The following is a 15082-nucleotide window of genomic DNA, read 5'->3' as shown; positions in this document are numbered from 1 at the left end:
TAATCCTAACAATTTTTTTATTAGTCCCATCTTTTACAGTATGCCAAGTGTAATCTCTGTAGTACAAATAAGGATTTAAAAGAAAGCGGCTGTTGATATTTAAGAATCAGGGTTTATAATCAAACCATAAACAATGAAAAAAAAACCCTTAAATGTCTAATTGTTAAATTACAACAAATAATACAAGCATTTGAATTCTGAAACTCCAAATTAAAATCTTATTTTCCTATTGAAAACTCTTTTAGTGATGTAGGGAGCTAAATGACAAAAGAATAAACATCCAGCATGTAGTTTGTGCATTTAAAGAACTCCATATCAACTGAAGAAAAAGTGGTAGAGATTTCTTAAATCTCTCAAAAGCTGCTCACTGCTACTTCAAACTTCAGTGATTAAAATATTAGTTTGTACTTCCTTTTTTATGATTTCATTTTTTACTTCATCACCCACTTATCTCAAAACAAAGAAGAGCTTAGAGAATTGTCTGGTATACTAGAGGTATTGTGTGACCTTTCCAGATGTCTGAAGTGCACTGAACGTGTGTCAAGGCAAACAAGAGCCATGCCTGATTCTGAACAGCCTTGTCATTTAATTATGAGTTTCAAGAAGAGATTCAACTTGTCAAGAGCCACTTTCTGAAGGCAAATCAAAATGTGAAATTAAATTCCAATTTGATTCACTCCACCTTTATGTAGAAGGTAGGCTTTTCCATTTGTATTATCCAATACATGTAGACTGTTGATCTACTTTGTAACTATAGTTTCTTAGATGAAAAACAACAAAAATTGTGTAATCATCACTAAAAAGAATAGATAATTGCACTTTCTCAATTATTTTCCTGTGTACTGCTTAAATTCAGCCATCTTAATTGGGCAGGTAGAAGCGATTTTAATCTAAGGCATCGTAAAATACTGCTTTGGTACTGACAGAGATGAAAGGTACTTACATAAGATTCCCAGATCAATAATTACTTTTGTTATACAAAATTCTATAAATACAAGTCAAAACCTATTTTTTAAATTTGAGCAGTTTATGTATTTCAAAAAAAAATTTCAGTCAAAATGAGTGCTGCATTCAGATGTTGCTGACACAATATAGTAGACTCTCATCTATCCAGATTAATGTATCAAAATAATCTTATTTTAGTAATGCTTCTCCTTCCAAATGGCAAAAGCAGCACTAAACAACTTGGGTTTTTTCCAGAAAAAGCAATCCATTTAAAAATAGCAAGATATCCGTTCACATGATCTATGATGCAAAATTACAAATGCTGTTTTTTTTTCAGTTATATTCTAAAGGCTCCTTATTCACAAAACATGATCGCTTAACAACTTCGCTACAATTAACAGTCTCAGGGTCTTTCTGTGTCCTCTTATTCAATTTCTCTGCCTTTCTCTTATTTCAGGTTTCTGAAATATCTAGATCTCACTGGACTACAAAAAGCACACTGTATATGTTGACAGCTTACATGCTTACCTCATCATGGTCAATATCTGCATCTCCTGTAATGACAATGCGCTTCTCAATTCTTGTTTCTGAAACCCCACCTTTCACCATCTACAGATGGCACAAAAAAAGAAGAAAATATCCTTGTAATTACTCCATATTGCCACAAAGCACTCCTTTATGTTGCACTGAAGCAAATAAATTTCTGTGACTGAGTTGCAATTAGTAGTAAATATTCTAAATAAAGTAAATAAGTTGTGGAGTCTCCCACTCGAGACATTCAAAACCCACCTGGACACCGTCCTGTGCAACCTGCTGTAGGTGCCCCTGCTCTGGCAGGAAGGTTGGACTAGATGATCTTTAGAGGTCCCTTCCAACCCTGACCATTCTGTGATTCTCGGTGCTAAATCATCCTTTCCTTTTTCAGTTACGCAGTTTGTCACATTCTAGCAATTGCTAAACTTGATAAAAACCAAGCAATAGAGAATTCCTTCTGTTACTGAAGCCCAAGTTTAAACAGATCTAGATATGCAGACAAACTGGAATTCTAGCATCTTCCACCATATAAATCTGGCAACAAGGAAATTCCAGGAGTCTTTTCTTTGATTTCAACCTATATACCATGGGCCTCTTCTCAGTCTCTGAAGAATCCTATGCCATTAAATACAAAGATGATCTGGTTTTCAGTTCTGCTGTTCATGGATGTGCTGGTTTTGGCTGCGATAGAGTTAACTGTCGTCATAGGAGCTACTATGGGGCTATGTTTTGGATTTGTACTGAAAACAGCATTGATAATACAGAGGTGTTTTTGTTATTGCTGAGTAGTGCTTACACAGAGTCAAGGTCTTTTCTGCTTCTTGCACCACCCCACCAGCGAGTAGGCTGGGGGTGCACAAGATGTTGGGAGGGAACACAGCTGGGACAGATGACCCCAACTGACCAAAGTCATACTGCATACCATGCTCAACACATAAAGCTGGGGAAGAAGGAGGAAGGGGGATGTTTGGAGTTACGGCGTTTGTCTTCCCAAGTAACCGTTATGTGTGATGGAGCCCTGCATTCCTGGAGATGGCTGAACACCTGCCTGCTGACGGGAAGTTGTGAATGAATTCCTTGTTTTGCTTTGCTTGTGTGTGTGGCTTCTGCTTTACTTATTAAACTGTCTTTATCTCAACCCACAAGTTTTCTCACTTTTACCTTTCTGATTCTATCACCTATTCCATCCTGCTAGGAGAGAGAGAGCAGCTGTGTGGTTCTTAGTTGCCAGCTGGGGTTAAACCATGACAATGGACCTTAGTGATATATTTCACATTTCTGATGTAAATATGATGTAAATGTGAAATATTTCACATTTCTGATGTAAATAATTTTGTGCGTTGTTTCTTACTCTAATGATTAAAATATATTAGCTTATACAAAAATTATCACAGAAAAAAATTAAATGCTTTTATTTTTTAAAATCAGCCTGTATAAGAGAAAAGAATAAACTACTACTTCAGATAAACTGACCATATTAGAAAAGATCCAAGATAATTCTGTTAAGAATTCCATTAGAAGATTAAAACTATTTTGGCAGGTCACTTTATCAATAATGAACAGTTTGGGATGTAAAATGGAAAATTAGTTTAGAAATTTCAAACAGCCTTTTGAATCAATGATAAGCAGTTGGTAAGAAAAGATAAGGACCTGCTACATTAGAGTAATCCCAGTAATTTTTTTAGTAGAAGACAAGACTGAAACCATTTTCTTTAATGGTTTCTTCAAAAAAGCAGCATTATTTGACATCTGAACTTGACAAGTAAAGGTACACTTTTTTTCCCACCCCCTCTATGTATGGTAGCACAATTTATTGAATAAAGAGTTTTTCCTAAAATGGTGGTGGCTTAATGATTCCAGAAGGGTGCAGGAGACTGAACAGGACCTGTTGACTAGTCTGTATAACAAAACATACACGTTTTAAATTCTAAGCTTACTTTATTTCACGTGACTTTTATCCGACAACTTTCCAACATCATCCTTCCGCTGTCATTCTGTGAATATAACTTTCAATCTTAAGACTATTTCAATCTTTAGAAAGACTATTTCAATCTTTAGAATATATATATAGAATATATATCCAGTGAGCAGTGAATTATTGTTCCATTCTGCTATGATGTGAAACTTCTTGTTCTGGGGGAAAAAATCCCAAACTCACACCTTATGTTTCCCTCTTCCCTTTTGCTTTACCATAAACAATGCTTTCTGTAATTTTCTTGGAAAACTATTTTAAGAGTTCAAAGACAGAAGTTCAAGCCTGTGTTGTTGAGGGACACCCAAAATTTGATAAATATTTACATAAATCAATAATAAAAATAATCATCATCACAGCTTGGTAGTTCTAACATACTCTGGCAATGTATACGCTTGCAAAGCAATCTAGTGGTATGAACTGTTTTTAAATATGCTCTAAACCTATCAGCACAAGGATCATCAACACAAAGGCTGAGAAAACACTGTTTCAGTTCATACTTATAACCGATGCCATTCGCTGAGCACTTGCAGACCTCAGACAAATCAGTTACATTAACAAAGATTCTGTAAGATATCAGCGAGTGATGACAGGGCTGAAACTGTAGAAATTTAGGTACATTGTCATTCATCAAACACAGAAATAATACCTATATGAAGTACTAAAAATACTAAACATATTGTCCTCCCTTTCCCTGTCCTGTTCTCAGATATTCCTGCTTATTCATTAGGGCTTCTCTGTTCAAAATCTGTGTACAGAAAGATTAACTTTCACACATGCCAGGAATGAATCCAGTCCATTTCAAGTCAGTTTTCTTTAATAAATTAGCAGATATATGAGAAACTTCATGTAAGACTTTATTTTGAGGGTTTGGTTTTTTTTTTTTTTTAGTTCAGAGCAATGTTAATATATTTTACCTTTGTGATGTGTGTAGTTGTGGTAGTAGAAACTGACTCTGATGTAATTGTCTGTGCACTCAGCAGCACACCAGCATTGCCACCAGCACTGCCATCAAACTGTAAGGAAAAAAAATAAATTGTATTTTTGTATTTTGGCATTTAAAAGCTTTGTTTTCACAGGAGCAAAGGCTGGTTTTCTTACTAAACACATTCTTTAGTTCAGTTAGCACTACAATCTAAACAGAAGCCATCCAAGTTTACAGAGTCATGTAAGAGTGTTGTTACAGTTCATTCTTGTGGAAAATTTATGATCAAAGCTACACGTTCCTTTCAGGAGCACTGGGATATTTTAATCAAGTGTCCAAAACCAAAAATGAGTTATAGATATGCAGACAGCAATTAAACCCTTATATTAAAAAAACCCAACACTTAGAACTTCAGAAGTAATATTGCTTTGTCTACAAACATTTCACTTACCTAATTCACAGCCAAAGCATAAGCTTAACGGCTAGAAAAAAGTGTAGGTTTTTGAAAAGCATTTTTTGGACATTAGGTATTTTGATCTATAAGTAACTGGAATAAAAGCCAGCTTGCAAACAATATTATAACCCAGCCACCATACCTGCGGAGATTCATATGTGATAGTTTTAGTTTCTGTTTGAACAATTGGAACTTCTTTAGTGGAGATTTCAGTTCTCTGGGTGGCATCTGAAATGGTTACCATCTCTGTTTTCACTACTGGAGGCTGTGGTGCAAGAAATAACCAATCAATTCAAAAGACAGAAGAAGGTTTGTAAAGTGGATCAAGAAAACACAACCAGAAACTCAAGAAAATCGTAACAGTAAGGTAAGCATTTGACTGTCTTCCCAATCAAAAAGCATGCAATAAATAAGCATAGTGAAATGAAGACTAATATACCAGCCCTCTAGTACCTACATAACACAGTAGGAAGATTTAATCTCCTAATAACCTTGCCAAATTTCTGTGTTTCAGCCAACAGTACATATCACAGAAGGCAACTGCTAAAACCAAGCTGCACCACAGGTATTGAAAATATCTAAGAGAGCATCACTAGGAAAAATATTAGTTTGCATAAAGAAGCTGACATCTAGCTCAAATGGATAAACTTCATATTAGAATTAATCTGGGAAAATATCTATCATTGCTCAGTCAAGCTGCAAAGAAGAACTAGAAATTCCAAGGAAATTACATAAAACTAACTTTTCAGTATGTACTACACCTGGAACAGAAAAACAACTTTGACATTTGGATCTTAAGCAGTCTACATTCAATGTAGTAATTCTGGAAATCAATGGCTTCTTTTGACAACAATCCTAAAAAGCCGTTTTAACCATTTAGAGTTTGCTAGTACCACTAGTTGTCTGCAATATCACAAAAAAAAGGAATTAACTAGGGGTCTGTAAAATAGTGAACTTGTGACATCTTATTGCAGCAGATTTTCAATATATTTAAGAACTTAAAAAAAAAAAGATCCAGTAAAGCCTTTTGCTGTTTTTCTAGATGCATCAGTTGCTATCTCCCATTGATTTTAGATACGCATGGGGGGGAAATTCCAGGGGGGGGGGGGGGAAGAAAAATCCTTTCTTTCCCTCACACACACTTGTACACACAGCAGCCCTTCTCCCCTTCCTCCAGACTAGCTATGTTTTTAGGAAGTGCGGGTGGCCTGCAGCTTCTAAAGGTCTTATAAACTAATTTAACTAATTTTTTCATATCATTAATCAGAACACCTATGTATTGAAAAAACAACAAAAGAAAGAAAGAAAATTTTTTGGATTTAAGTGCAAAGAAAAACATTTGCCACCGTTACAAGAACAAGTAGGTAGATAACTAGGAAAAAACCCTATCCAATTGTTGAAAAACTCATCAGTTGATCATGCCAGCTTTACAAAGAGATGTGTCCCTGCGCTTCATTTTTTACTTTTCTGCTTCTTTATAAAGTTTGCCCAGTAATGAACCCTTCAACATTGTTTGGCTTAAAACAACCGACTGTGACTGGAACCCATGCATGCTTCCCTAAATATCTACTGCACTAGAAGACTTCACAGTAAGACCGTGTTATAGGCCTCATCCCTTTACAATGCAATGTTCTCAGCTATGCAATTTCTAGCCATAGTCTATAAATCCATAACATTTTTTAAAAGGGAAAACAAAAGGCAACAAAAGCAGTGAGTAGTGAGGGGAAAAAAGGAACAAAAATTTGTGACGGGTGTTTTCTAATTTCAATTGCCAATAACTTTCCAATCACAATTACATGTCATGGACGTGTCAAAAACAATTGACAAATAGACAAGACGAGACTTAAAACACTTGAAACGTAAAAAATAAATATACATTATATATGTGCATATAAAATAAGGGGGCGATAAAAAGGAGATGTCAGTCTTCGGAAGGTTTGCCTTACTGGTGATTTTCACCCAGTTGTAGCAAAAAGTCAGAAACCATAACTGAAGGAGACAGATTTTCACTGCTCATCAATGGTTTCCCCTTCCAAATGATCTGAATCTTGTTGGATGCCTGAAGAGTTGGAGGAATAGGAGAAGAAGAAAGGCAGGTATATTTTTTTATCTCTGCTTAATCTAGTTGTCAAACTGTTCTACCATTTACCTCAGAACAACAAATTATTTGTGGTGCAACATCAATGTCAACATGAGACACATCTCCATTGAGTTTGAGCTGTTCTTCCTCTTTTTCTTCACCTAAATCTCGCTTAGTTTCCTCTGACAAATTCTTCTCTTCTGTAGCTATAGTAACTGCATTTTCACGGACCAAATCTTCAGTCGTAACTTGTGCATGCTCAACTGGCACATTTATTTTATTGCCTTCTGGTGTGGCTTCGACATGCTGTATTTTTTCTTCATGTTCTTTCCTTTTCATGTCTTCATCTTCTTCTTGTTCTTCCCTGATGACTTCCTCAATTGCCCTATGATGTGGCTGGTATTCTCCCACCTCTTCATCCTCACTCTCACTACTACTGCTGCTGCTGCTACTATCTGATGGCAATGAAGAAGAGTCCTTTTTTGACAGATGCTCCACCTTACATGTTTCCCCAGCATCAGTGGCAACTTGCATTTTCCCTTTGTTGGTTTCGTCTACGACTACTGTTTCTTCTATCCCAACCTCTGCCTGCTTCTTCTCCTCCACTATGTCCAGAGTCTCATGTGAACTCTGTACAAAAAACATGGATGAGGAAAAACAAAAGTAGAGTATATGAATAAATTAAAATGATGGAAACAAAACTAGCTGATGGCTGGTTCATGTCATGTAGAAGACAAAAGATGGTTGTGATGGTTAACTGAAAAAGGAAGGAAAGAAAGAATGAAGATGGACTGGAAGAGTTAGAGCCAAATTTAACTATGGAAAAAAATCAGTAGAACCTTATCAGCATCGCTGACTCCAGTACAAGGCCCTTCTGCTCTGGAAGCATGTCTCTGTGAAATAAAAAGCAATCAGAGGACAAAAATCAATGCATAACCCTTTTCAACAGTGCAACATCCTCCAAGCAAGCTTTTAAGAATGTATATACATGATACTAGACAGATACTATGTGTTCACTGCAAGACTCACATAGAACTATGCTCCTTTCCTTCCCCTTCATTGAAATAGTCCCTTGAAAAGTAGTTAAGAATTACAGACATTATTAATTGGGATAAGAATTTAATTACGAAAGACTGAAAAGAAGAGCATGAGTGCACTGGCCAGTGATGCTAAGGCAGTTACCTCTCTTAGTTACATCAGGAATTAAGAAGGATATTAAGTAAAAAAAACCTACTTAGCATTCTCCTATCAGTTTATCATCATAGAAAATAATTTAAAAAAAGACTTTATTGTAAGGTTTTATTAGTTGTTCATCTTTGGTCTGTTACTTCATGAAACTTCAAAGATAACAAGGGAGACTGTTTAGCGTGGTATGTTGTCAGAATAGCAACACATGATTACCAAGATGATCCCATGAGGATACAGTTTGGAGCCAAAATGATGAGATTAAAGCAGTTATATTAGTATTTGTTCCGTAACAAAATGATCTGCAACGGATATCCCAGAAAGCCTAGCGTGAATTATGTATTAGGTCGTTTTTTTGATTTAATGTATTTTTTAGTTAACAGCTTGCAGCAAAATTTGAGTGCAAACAATAAGAATACAAAAATCAACACATCATCTGTGACTTAATACGAGCTTTGATTGCTGTTTACCAAGCAAAGCACCTACAGAGTGTAAGCGAGCGTTCCCCGTGAAGCTTAAACAAGCACCAATTAGTACTTCTTGAGTGCTGCAAACACAGAATTAAGCTCTCTACCCGGATTCCTCTCTCCCCTCTACGACCAGCTTACCGGCTCTGATACCGGAGAAGTAAGCTGCAGGCCACCTTTGTGCCACTTTTAAGGCGCCGGGGGTCGGTGACCAATCCAACCCCGCGCCCTCGTCCCCTGCCCAGCCCCTACCGTTCCGCGGCCGGCGGCGGGGGCAGCACCTGGGGCGGCGGCGCGGCGGAGGCGGCGGTCTCTTCCTCCGCAGCGCCCTCTGCTGGCCCCGGGCTGGCGGCGGCGGCGAAGGGCCCTCTGGTGCCAGCGCCAAAGCCCTCCTTACTAAATAAAATGGACGTTATCTCCTCTTCTAGGCTCTAGACGAGTTAGAAAAGGGAAAGGAAAGAATTAAAGAGTGACGGACGGAGCGGCAGCGACCTACAAAGGAAAGGTGCGGCAAGAGAGACAGGAGACAGGGACAGGGACTGGGCTGGGGGCAGGCAGCGGGCGCTGCGCGGGCACCGGTCCCCCAAAGGCGAAGGGAGAGCAGACGGGACAAAACACTGCTGTCACTGCAACACACAGCTGTACTCCAATACTACATCTCTCCACCAGGCATATCACACGATAAAAATTAAGAACATTAACATTTCAATGGATTTTCCAGACAGGACAGTTTACTCGGGCTGTAATTCTGTATTTACTATTGGCATGTTTCCCTTTTAAAAATCCATTTTTAACACCTTCTAATGCCTAATTGGCTCAGAGCTTCAGGGTAGTCAGATACATATGCTTTAAACAATGCATACCCACAACGTTGAAACAAGGTTTTCTTTATAATATATATTTATGCTTTAAAATGCTTAAATAACCTAAGCAAATTTGTTTCTATTAAAGAATCTGTTTTCAAAAAGCCTTTCCCATTCTACTGGGAAAACCCGTTTTATTCAAACATATGTGAAAGGGTACGTTGCTTTAAAACAAATTATGTTCACAGTCTGGTCTATTTTCTGTAGTACTATAAATCTGCACGATAAAGCAAACTTAAAATTCATGTGGGTACACAGGCCTCTGAAAAGGCTGAAAGTCTCTATTCTAGTTTTCCTTCCACCAGCTCTTGGATTAATTAAGAAGTAAAACCAGCTAAAATAAAAAGCCAAGAATGTAACAAATACCCAAGATGGACATAACACACATTTTGACAATGTTCAAGAAGATACATTTCTGTCTTAGAAAGCAGCACCGTAGAGAATCACGGCAGAAGCAGATGCCAGAGAAAAGCCAAGGTGCCACACAGACAGCAGCAGTCCGGGTGAGAAGCAACGTAGAATCTGAACTGACAGAAGTTACACCATGCTACTGTGCATATACTACACAACACATACGGCATGCAGAAGAACAGAGAAGGAAAAGAAAAAGAACCCTTACATTTTTTTCCCCCCTACAATAAAATTTAAACTATATTTCAAAAGGTGGCTAAGAAAATTTAATGTGAATGCAAGTTATTAAATCCACCCTTGTGCAACATTCAATATCCATCAGGGCAATGTGTTCCTCACCACTTTCTTTCCCTAGTTTACCGCGCCCAATAAATATCATGATGCTCCTTCTACCATACTCTGGTACCACATGTTTTCTAACCACTCAAAGCAGTAAAAAAAAGGGGGGAGGGGGAAATCTTTACGTAGTCAGACTGTGTGCATCTCTCTCCCCCACATATGTATATAATTAAAGACAGGCACATACCACCCATCTTTTCGCATTTTACCACCTGCAAATTTTTCGGTCTTCTAATCTTTTAAAAGGAAAACACGAATCGCACAATTTGTTTGACAATGTAACCCCTGTTCCCTGAGGAGGCATTTAGTAAAAATAATTAAATGTATAGATAGAATTGGAATCTTTCATCAAATTACTCTAGTTACAATAATGTATTATCCTGTGAAGGTGTTTAAATTCCTAGCAAATTCCTTCTGGTACATAGTCATATACACTAACATGAAATACTGTTTACGGGCAGCAGCGGGTTGGGGGGATGGATTAAAAAAAAAAATTATTGCGGGTATCCACAACATAACATTTCACATATTTATTTGTGACATATATATCAATGTGTCACAATTTCCGTTACAATTAAGTCACAGATGCTGTGCATTTGTGGGAGTATGGTGATACAGAAGTATAGTGGCACAAACGGGATGTACCCAAAATAGCATTTCTCATACACAGAAAATGACTTATTTGCAAGTATTTTCACTGGAGCAAAAGAAGGAAGAAAAGAAAGAGTATTAGCAGCGGTATGCCTGCTTTATTCTCGTCTATTGTCCAACCATCCTAAGAGACAGGTAAGGAAACATACAGTCCGTGAACAGGACTGAGCAACGTATTACTCTACTAATACCAGCAAGTTTATAAATTGGGGGTAATTAAACACTTGAACACAAACTTCTCTACGTCCATTAGCAAATAATTCAGGATGGAAATGCACTGTTTTCCAGACCTTGCTTTTATATATGTTACTGAAATAGGACTGACAGCTTTACATTAACCTACATTTGTCCCAAGTCCTAGGTGGTGGAAAATAGTCCAAAAAGTGATGTAAAAAAACATCACAATTGCTACCCATCATTGCTATCACACTGGTAGTAGTCCCACTGGTTATATAGTGCTTTTCACTGCACTGCTGTTAAACCAGCTTATGGGAGAGAAAAACTCCCTCTTTTCCTGGATGAAAAGAGAGGTACAGAAGCGTGGAGGTATGCAGAACCAGGCTGCCTTTGAAGTGAAGCTGCTTCTACAGCATTATTGGTTTGAATAATGATTACATAGTGAACATGTAAAGCAAAAGTTCTAGTGTGAAGTGTCAAATAACTGCAGACAATGATTTCCATATAGAATGGAAATACGTGTTTTGCTGTCATCCTAGTCATATAAAACACAGTAATTTTCCAGTGAAAAATAGGTTTTCTTTTCAAATAGTAGCCCTTCAGAACTTCACAGCTAGTTTGGTGCTTAAGCAGAACGTTGCTGGCATTCATATATGTGTATATATATATACGCATATACACACACAGAGATCCTGGGTTACAACTCAACCTTCTCCTTTCAGTACTGGCTTAAAAAAGTTATCTCCATCAGGGAAAAAAAAGAAAAAGAAAGAAGTGCCCAAGCTAGCCCACAGCAGATACAGCAAAAAGGCAGTAGGTTTCAGGGCAGCCACCTTATCGGTTTCCTCTGGTTTTGCTCCAGCAATCCATGTCATTGCAGTCCATTGCTTCTCCTTCGCAGGCAGCGTTTTCACTTGGAAAATGTGGTCTCCTTTTTTCTATTTGGTTTTCATTTTATAAAACCAGTGTAAATCAACAAGCAATGAGACAGACACACACTATACATAAACATAAACCCAAACCATCTGAAAGTCATAGAACACACTAGATGAGGAAAAAAAATACAGAGGTAAAAGAACTTGGAGGAGCCTCGACTTCAATACAAAGAAGTCAACATAGAAAATACACACAACCACATAACAAAAATTAAGTTACGCTTTTACATAAAGGTCTATTTTAACCAAAAAGATATTTATAGCTATTAAATGAACCAATATGACGTGGCCATTTGAAAATCTGACCAGCGTTTGTACCTATGCAAATACCACTGTGTGTAGAAATATTCACGTACTACTAGGGAATCTGAGGAATAATTTCTTGGCAGTAACCATAAATTAACAAAATAGTCATTGAAGAAGTGATCCATACAGTCAGTGACTGCATTATCTGTATGCACATACTCACAGATCAGATTGCTTAAGTATCTTATTGAAATAACGTCTTATTAAAAAAAAAAAAAATCATTTGGTTATATCAAGCAAGCTTAACTGAAAATTCACCTCTAGGAACTGAAGAGAATACTTAAGAATTTAATGGGACAGGACAACAATACATTTAGGAGGGAAGGGGGGGGGGAAATGGTGGAAGAAAAGGATAACAACAGAAGATAAATAGATTGCTTTTGAAGACTCGATTTGCTTTTCTACTATATGAAAGAAGCAGCAAATAGCTCCTCATAAAACTAAAAGTTTCACAACAGCGAGAGAAATTTATTTGGGTAGTTTTCTTGCCACAAGCATCCAGGACGATATTTGTAGAAAATAGTTTTCCAAACTGCTGTTTTAAGGTTCAGTCAGGAAGGAGGTATAGAGAAAAAGTAGGTACATTCATTTTACAGACTTTTAGAGATTAAGGTGAGTAAATTTTAACAACTATATTAAATATGTCCTGAAGAAGTCACCACTGTAAATTAACTGGTCATGTAAGGTCCTTCTGAAACAACACACAGGCTGTGTGTGTCTTTATGCACAAGCTGTCTATGAAGAGCTAAAGAGAGGGAAAAGGAGGGAAAAGTTCTACTGTCACTGAAAAGTTACCACCATCAATACGTGTAAATCAAGGTGAAATTTAAGCTGTCCTTAATACATAGGAAAATACTGCCATCACCTCCATTTTTTTTTCTAGTGATTCTAATTCAGTTGTTCTTGTAGAAGAATAGAATTCCACACATTCCCAACAAAGTCAGGTCCAACAGTAAGTGGTAAAAAGTTAATGTATACTTAGTATAAACAAATACTACATTAGCCAAAGAAAGTGTTAATCTAAAGGACAAACTGCATTTACTGTATTACATACAGGATTGTACAGAAATGCATGCGGACAAGTGTCTGCAGTGACATACCCCTTGTGTCTGTAGCGACAGAGGTGTGATACGCCGCTTTTCCCACTCATTTGGGCGTGGTTCAGGTGTGGATTCCATGAAATTGCGCTTGAGCTCACTAATGCTAGCCTGGTGTTTCAGTAAGTCGTCCTGGGTCTTATCCAGGTCCTAGCAACCCGCAACGTAAAACAAAGTAGGACAAAACACGACAACAAATGCAAACTTAACTGGAAAAAAAAAAAAAGGCAAAAAAAGAAACCCAACCAAGGAAAGTGCCTTGTGTCTGAAGAGCTATTCTTCTTTGGAGTGCCTTAAAATAAAAAAGTTTAAGGCTATAAGGGAACTAAGATTTTTTTGGTTTTGTTTTTGTAATGAAGGGCCACTCATACACTGTTTCTTCCATATTTTAAGGCAAAGGCAAAATAATGCTGTGCATGGCTATTTAACAGAGGGCTGTTTTCATCCAAAATATGAAACTACTAGCACTGTGAAACAATAATAATTGCCAGTACTTGCTTGCTTTCATCTAAAATCTGTATGCACAGAAGGAAGCATTTTTGGGATATTGCACAACTAACATTATTGAAGGCAGCTGTAAAGAACAATCTAACCCAACAAGCATTACAAAAACGCATCTTTCTTTATATTACCAGCTCTATGAAGAATACTTACTTCTGTGAAGGCAATACTACAGGGCCAAATACGCAAGCAACTAACACCTGCTTAACTTCAGAGGGACTACTTGTTGTGCCTGTCACATAGACTTAAACTTACTGGAAGAATCACATTTAAAGACTTAAAACCCGATATCTGCCAATTCCACATTTAAGAACCTGAAAGCAGGCACAGAACTCAGGTAGGGATAATTTATGTGCACACCAATGCCAAAGAGATGATGTCTCTAAATTGCACCTACACAGGCAAGTGCCAAAGGGGAGAGAGCACAGTGTGAATATCGAAATAGATTTTGTCATGACCGATTGAGGCAAAGCTGTAGCACCCTGGATCAAACGACTACAAGCTAGTGTTTCACCTTATACCAGATACAACAGCAGACATAAGGATCAGGGGCTATGCAGAAACATGACTGTTCTGCTAAGCAGGCAAAGTGTATCTGCTTAGCTCTCTTAGAAATTTATTATCCTTTAAATACAATGCTGGGCTTTGGTGGGAAGAGCAGATTTCACTCCGCTTTCATAATCTGCCCTCCTTCCAGCATGCCAGGTCTTGAGAAAAGCTTATGCTGGTTTTGCACACTAACACAAGAGTATTTTTTCAGTATTCTGTGGTGAAATTCAAGTGTAAGCCTCAGATCCATTTTTAGTACAGAATTAAAAGACTGAAGATTAAAATGGAGTAATATCAATGTCGACATAATTATTAATGAAGTGTTATCAAAAGAATGTTATCAGATACAATAATTTAGGTACAGCATCTGGGTTTTGTACAAAGATTTTTATATACTTTGTAACAGAACATTTTGAAATTTAACATCTTGGTTAGGATTTTATAGTCAGTGGTCCCAGTGCAAAGACACCCTGTCTTAAGTCATAAAAAATCCAAACCCAATACAAACTCATTAGTTTCTAATTTCTTTTCACTGAAGCATGTTCAGCACCAGTAACAGTTTGGTGCTGCACATCTATTTCCTAATTCTGCAAATATTTACACATGCACTTTGAACACTAAGAGCCTCTCCCCTTCTGGCAACTCAATAGGTTCATATTGTCACAGGACCAATGCTTCACTTTTAATCTAG

At 37.3% G+C, this 15082-nt stretch overlaps 1 protein-coding gene across 1 annotated transcript in view; it reads right to left on the bottom strand.

The window, feature by feature from the left end:
* The window catches only part of EPB41L2 (erythrocyte membrane protein band 4.1 like 2), a 125764-nt gene that overhangs the window by 6612 nt on the left and 104070 nt on the right, over positions 1-15082 (bottom strand). Inside the window, exons 14-20 of the mRNA XM_082480852.1 lie at positions 13345-13491; positions 11837-11941; positions 7750-7803; positions 6980-7540; positions 4973-5095; positions 4369-4467; positions 1474-1554 (exon numbers count right to left, since the gene is read on the bottom strand). Of these exons, the coding sequence (XP_082336978.1) occupies positions 1474-1554; positions 4369-4467; positions 4973-5095; positions 6980-7540; positions 7750-7803; positions 11837-11941; positions 13345-13491 (1170 nt within the window). The remainder of the gene's footprint in view (positions 1-1473; positions 1555-4368; positions 4468-4972; positions 5096-6979; positions 7541-7749; positions 7804-11836; positions 11942-13344; positions 13492-15082) is intronic.

The sequence above is a fragment of the Vanellus vanellus genome, assembly GCF_965231255.1.
Source record: "Vanellus vanellus genome assembly, chromosome: 3".
NCBI lineage: Eukaryota > Metazoa > Chordata > Aves > Charadriiformes > Charadriidae > Vanellus > Vanellus vanellus.
The sequence above is the reverse complement of the archived record's forward strand: the minus strand, read 5'-3'. Positions and strand labels throughout refer to the sequence as shown.